Raw genomic sequence first — 6,207 nt, 5'->3', positions numbered from 1 at the left:
TTTCTAGTAATTGGTGATATGCAGCATTGTTTTTTTTTGTTTGTTTTTCTCCAGCTAGAACTAGATTTTGAGGAAAAGGGTATCAAGGAAGCATCCCTGTTTCATATTGTTACTTTGTTAATTGTGGTGTTTATTCCTCAATATCTTTTCTACCTGTGCTAATTAAAAGCAGTGAATTAACACTTTTAGGCTATTTTTCTCTTTTAGCAGGATTCAGAGATGTCTTTGGTCTTCTGAATTTCTGTATTAAACAGTATTTAGATAGCATAATTTATGTTGTTTGTAATTTGAAAATGATTATATTTGAGGTATTATTTGGTTTGTATTCTTTCCCTTCCCTTTGAGTCTTTAACTGTTGGGTGCTTTCCTAAATTAGATGCTGATGGCTGAGCTGAAATTAAACATATTTATTAGTGGCACCCTATTTTAATCTTCTCTTCCCATTTAGGACAGATATTTCCTGCTTGTTACTTTGTCACCCGGAAGTACAGTTTTATTAAATCCCAAGGTCTAAGAATTTTCTTCGGGAATTTATCTCCAGTATCTCTATGGTAACCCAAAAAGAAAAGTAGAATAATTCAGTCTGAAATCCTATATATATGTTCTGAGAAATGTATATTTTATAAATTGAAGTGTATTTTTATTTTTTGGACATTTTCAGAGGTAGAATTATGGAATTATTATTTTAATAACCATGTCCTAATTATTTATAGCCTCTTACCTGACAACTTACTTCAAGAAGTGCACAATGTCAGAACCCGGAATTAAGTGGGCTTGCGAATATTGTACGTATGAAAACTGGCCATCTGCAATCAAATGTACCATGTGTCGTGCCCAGAGGCCTAGTGGAACAATTATTACAGAAGATCCATTTAAAAGTGGTTCAAGTGACGTTGGTAGAGATTGGGATCCTTCCAGCACTGAAGGAGGAAGTAGTCCTTTGATATGTCCAGATTCTAGTGCAAGACCAAGAGTTAAGTCTTCATACAGTATGGAAAATGCAAATAAATGGTCATGCCACATGTGCACATACTTGAACTGGCCAAGAGCAATCAGATGTACCCAGTGCTTATCCCAGCGTAGAACCAGGAGTCCCACGGAATCTCCTCAATCCTCAGGATCTGGCTCAAGACCAGTTGCTTTTTCTGTTGATCCTTGTGAGGAATACAATGATAGAAATAAACTGAACACAAGGACCCAGCATTGGACTTGTTCTGTTTGCACTTACGAAAACTGGGCCAAGGCTAAAAAATGTGTTGTTTGTGATCATCCCAGACCTAATAACATTGAAGCAATAGAGTTGGCAGAGACTGAAGAGGCTTCTTCAATAATAAATGAGCAAGACAGAGCTCGATGGAGAGGAAGCTGCAGTAGTGGTAATAGCCAAAGAAGATCACCTCCTACTACAAAACGAGACTCTGAAGTAAAAATGGATTTTCAGAGGATTGAATTTGCTGGTGCTGTTGGCAGCAAGGAGGAACTTGAAGTGGACTTCAAAAAACTAAAGCAAATTAAAAACAGGATGAAAAAGACTGATTGGCTATTCCTCAATGCTTGTGTGGGTAAGTTTCTGTTTTCTGAACTTTTTTAATGAGATAGGAAAAGATATTAAATATGACATGAAAAATACAAGCAGTCAAAATTATTTAGCACTGAACTCATGCAGCATGATAGCTGTATTCTTGAGTTTGCATGCATAAGAATCTTTCTGTGAGCTTATCAACTTTATACTAAATGCTCACATTTGTGTACATATCTCCTATTTCTTGTGTACATATTGGAAAAAAGTTAAAGCAAATGTATTACATATTAGCAAAAAAAAAAATGTATACCTGGAATTTAAAACTGCCTGCTACTCTCTTTTTTTGTACCAAGATATGACTTAGGAACAGCAGCTGCTGTTTGTCAGTGTTTGTAAACAGTGCAGGCATCTTGTGATGATAGAGGCTTTAGTCAGATGTTAAAAATATCACAAAAATGTGTGGCTCGAAGAAGTTGAAAAAACATAATATTGACCTTGAAAATGCTGACATTAAATACATATGTCATGTAGTGAATGTTTGCAAACTTCATGGAACTGATTTCACATAGCCATTTGATTCTATAGTTCAAGTTATGATTTGTATGTATTGTGTTTTTATTGCTCTCCTAAGGAATTTTGGAATACTGGACCCTGTCATTAGCTCAGAGCTGTTATAGGATAGAGACACCAGAGCAGGGTTTTTTCCCCCCAAGTTATTGACTTTGTGAATTATATGTGAAGTATTTCACAAAGGCAGTTTGCTTAAATGTTTTATATTTGTTTTCAGTAGGTTAAATTTTTTTTTTTTGGTATCAGGGATTGATCTCAGGACCTTGTGCTTGTGAAGCAGGTGGGAGTACCACTGAGCTAAATCCTTGACCCCCTCAATAGGTTAGATTTTATTCTGTTTTATTTATTTGTTTGTTTGTTTTATTTATTTTTATTTTTTCTGGTACCTGGGGCTTGCATTCAGGACCTTACACCAAGGCAGGCATGGCACCACTGAGCTAAATCCCTGGTCCTCAATAGGTTAGATTTAAAATTTTATTGTTTAAATTATTTCAATGGGGTGCTTGCTTTTTTGGGGGTTTGGGGGTCCTTGCTTTGACATTCATTTTTCAGAAAATTTTGATTAGTAAAGATAAACTTTGTATGGAGCAATAGCTAAGATTGAAATGGGACTTGCTTATTATTTTTTCTTGGCTATTATTTCTTGTCTTTATGGTTGTTCTGCACATATTTCCTCCCTTTTTCCCCGTTCCCGCCCAATAAGAAAAAGCTTTGTTTACATTTTTTCCTTTTTTCTTGTCCTTCCTTTCTCTCTCCCCCTTCCTTGTCCCCCTTCCCATTTGAACTCTTTATTCCCATTTCCCAACATCCATTCTCTGGAGTGAGATAGAATATTTGCATTTCTTGAATGACTGTAATGTTGAGCATTTTTGATATGTTTATTTGCTGTTTCTAATTCTTTTGTCTGAGAAATATCCATTTCAGATGCCTATTTTTGGATTGGGTCTTTAAATTGGGGGGGGTTTGACTTATTTGAGTTCTTTATATATTCTAAATATTAATTCTTTGTCTGAGAAACAGCTAGTAATAATTTTTTTCCACAGTGTGCTGTCTCTTCACTCTGTTGGTGGTTTCTCTTGGTGTGCAAAAGCTTTTTAATATGAGATCCCAGTTGTTGATTCTTTGTGATAGTTCTTATGCAATTGGGGTTTTGTTCATAAAGTCTTTCCCTACACCAATGTCTTTGAGAGTTCTACCTATTCCATCTTCCAGCAGATTTACTGTTTCTGTTTTAATATTTAGATCTCTGATCCATTTCGATCTTAGGTTAGTATGTAATGAAACATATGCATCTGGTTTCAATCTTCAGCATGTGGAAAGTCAGTTTTTCCAGCACCATTTATTAAAGAAGCTGTATGTATTCCAGTGAAGGTGTTTGGCTTCTTTGTCAAAGAAAAGGTAGCTGAGTGAGTCTGGAGTCATTTCTGCATCTTCTAATCTGTTCGATTGATCCTCCTCAGATCTGTATTTTTGCCAGTACCATGTTTTTTTTTTTTTTTTTTTTTTTTTTTGTTTCTCACTATGTAGGTGAGACTGACCTGGAACTCACTATGTAGCCCAGGCTAGTCTCGAACTCACCGTGATCCTCCTGCCTCTGCCTCCCAAGTACTGGGATTACAGGCATGTGCCACCACTCCCCTCTTTATTGCAGTGGCTTTATTGTATAATTTCAAGTCAGGTATTGTGGTGCCCACTGCCTTGCCTTTGTTGCCAAATATTGCTTTGGTTATTCTGTGTCTCCCCTGGTTCCAAATGAATTTTCAGATTTTTTTTCTAATTCTGTGAGATTTGCTGTTGGAATTTTGATTGGGATTGCATTAAATCTGTATAACAAGTTTGGAATTACGGCCATTTCGCTCTATTGGTTCTTCCTACCCAAGAACAAGGGATATCATTCCATTTTCTGATACTCTCTTCAATCTCCTTTTTCAGAGTATTGTACTTTACATGTAAATATCTTTTACTTCCTTCGTTAGATTGATTCCTAGGTATTTCATTTTTTTTTATGCTATTGTGAAAGGTGTAGTTTCCCTAATTTTTCTCTCAATGAGTTTGTTATTCTTGTACAGGAAATCTATTGATTTTTTAGTGTTGACTATGTATCCAGCTGAGCTCTAAATTTGGTTATTAAATCTGCATAAGGTCCTAAGTTTGAACTCTGATAACAAAAAAAGAAAAAAAAATCTACAAGTCTTTTGGTGGAACGTTGGGGGTTTTCTATGTAGAGTATCAGGTCATCCGCAAATAATGATAATTTAACTTCTTCCTTTCCCATCCTCATTCCTTTTATTTCTCATGTCTACTGTTTTCAGAAGAATATGGAATAAGAGTGATGACGGTGGACATTTTTGTGGTGTTCTTGTTTGTAGAGTGAAAGCTTTCAGTTTTTGTCTATTTAGTCTGATGTTGGCTATTGGTTTGTCATAGATGGCTTTTATCAGATTGAGATAAAGACCATCTATTCCAATTTTCTGAAGGGTTTTTATCATGAATGGGTGTTGGACCTTGTCAAATGCTTTTTCTGCTTCTATTGAGAGGATCATATGATTTTTCTCCTTGGTTTTGTTAATAGTGTTTTATAGTTATTGATTTGCATATGTTGAACCATCCCTGCATCCCTTGGGTGAATACTTCTTGGTCATAACTATATTAAGAACTTTTTGGTGTTGCCTTTTGTCTTGTGATGCTAGGGAATGAAACCAGGGCTTTGGGCATGCTAGGCAAGTGCACTACTACGGAGGTACATCCCCAGCCCTTATTAAGTATCTGTAATTGTGAGGTATTGTGCAGGCAGAGGGTGGTGTCTGCTCTGGCTGGGGAGACTGGCAATGCTGTCAGTGCCTGGAGGAGACACTTGTATGCAATGCTTTTGGAGGAATCCACAATGATAAATAGGCTTCCTTGTGAAAGGGTAGAAATTTCCAGGATGAAAGCAATGCATTTCCTTTTGGGATTGATTTCATTTGTGGATAGCATCTCCATTTATAATATCTTGGTTACTATTAGTAAGTACACCTCCAAAATCACAAGGACTTTCACTATCAGAATGACCTCTGGGGAAAACTCCAGTGGCTGACAGGTAGATTAGAAGCACACTATTGGCAGGCAGCTCCTTAAAAGATGCTGTTAAAAATGTGTAGAGTTCGCTGAAGATTGGTTTGTAGAGCAGGTATTTATGGGGTTTTCTCATCTAATAGGTTTGTCAGCAGATTCCTTAGCAAATACAGGGAGCAGATCATTTGCATTCCTGACTTGTTCATCTGAGAGGCTAAATTAATTGGCTCCCTTTCCAGGTCTTGTAACATCAGGAACATGTCAGCAGTTAGTTCACTGAACTTCACCTTGGTCTTCTGAGTGCTGGGATTTCAGGCAGGCAGCATCATGTTTGACTCTTTTTAACTTATTTATTTTTTAAGTTAGGTTATCCCTAAGTTGCCCAGGCTGTGCTTGAACCTCCAATCCTCCTGCTTCAGCCTCTTAAAGTCTCAGCAAATATTTTTGGTAATTTTTTTTTTTTTTTTTTTTTTTTTTGGTACCAGGGAACGAACTTGGGACCTTTAGCGTGGGAGGCAGATGGTGGAACCACTGAGCCAAATCCCTAGCACTTCAGCAAATATTTTTGACCATTAATTGTACTGTTACACAAGGGTTTGAACCTGTCATTATTGGGTAGTCATATCCTGATTTGTAAACATTGAAATATGTTAAAGTCTTTTAAAAAACTTGTTTACATTGTATTGGGTTAATAAAACAAAACAAAATCTAAGCATAAGGCTACTAGTTCACGTGTACTGAAGGTTAATCATTATTCTTCCCCCTTTCTGCTTGCTTTATGTTCCCCAGATTTCATCAGTTATAGTACTGTATATTATGACTTATGTCATGCATTAAAAATCATCTCCATAGTATTACACTAAGCATAAAATTGTATACTGAGTGTAAACTGTAGAACTTTCTAAAAATGTGAAAATATTTTCAACTGTAGGCCAACTTTGTAGCTGGTAAAATAGGAATGAAGAAATTCAGTTATTGAGAAATTAAAAGTAAACTAAAACATTAACAATACAGTATCAAACATCTTTACCTGGTACTATGCTGTTTTTTTTTTTTTTTTT

The 6,207-nt window shown here is 36.1% G+C and overlaps 1 protein-coding gene across 1 annotated transcript in view; it reads left to right on the top strand.

Annotated features, from left to right (window-relative positions):
* Positions 1-723: 723 nt before the first annotated feature.
* Zranb1 (zinc finger RANBP2-type containing 1) overlaps positions 724-6,207 on the top strand; it is a 52,296-nt gene continuing 46,812 nt past the window's right edge. Inside the window, exon 1 of the mRNA XM_033761365.1 lies at positions 724-1,562. Within this exon, the coding sequence (XP_033617256.1) occupies positions 749-1,562 (814 nt within the window). The 5' untranslated portion in view covers positions 724-748. The remainder of the gene's footprint in view (positions 1,563-6,207) is intronic.

Source organism: Fukomys damarensis, unplaced genomic scaffold (assembly GCF_012274545.1).
Source record: "Fukomys damarensis isolate Sample0158 unplaced genomic scaffold, DMR_v1.0_HiC HiC_scaffold_8, whole genome shotgun sequence".
Lineage (NCBI taxonomy): Eukaryota > Metazoa > Chordata > Mammalia > Rodentia > Bathyergidae > Fukomys > Fukomys damarensis.
The sequence above is the reverse complement of the archived record's forward strand: the minus strand, read 5'-3'. Positions and strand labels throughout refer to the sequence as shown.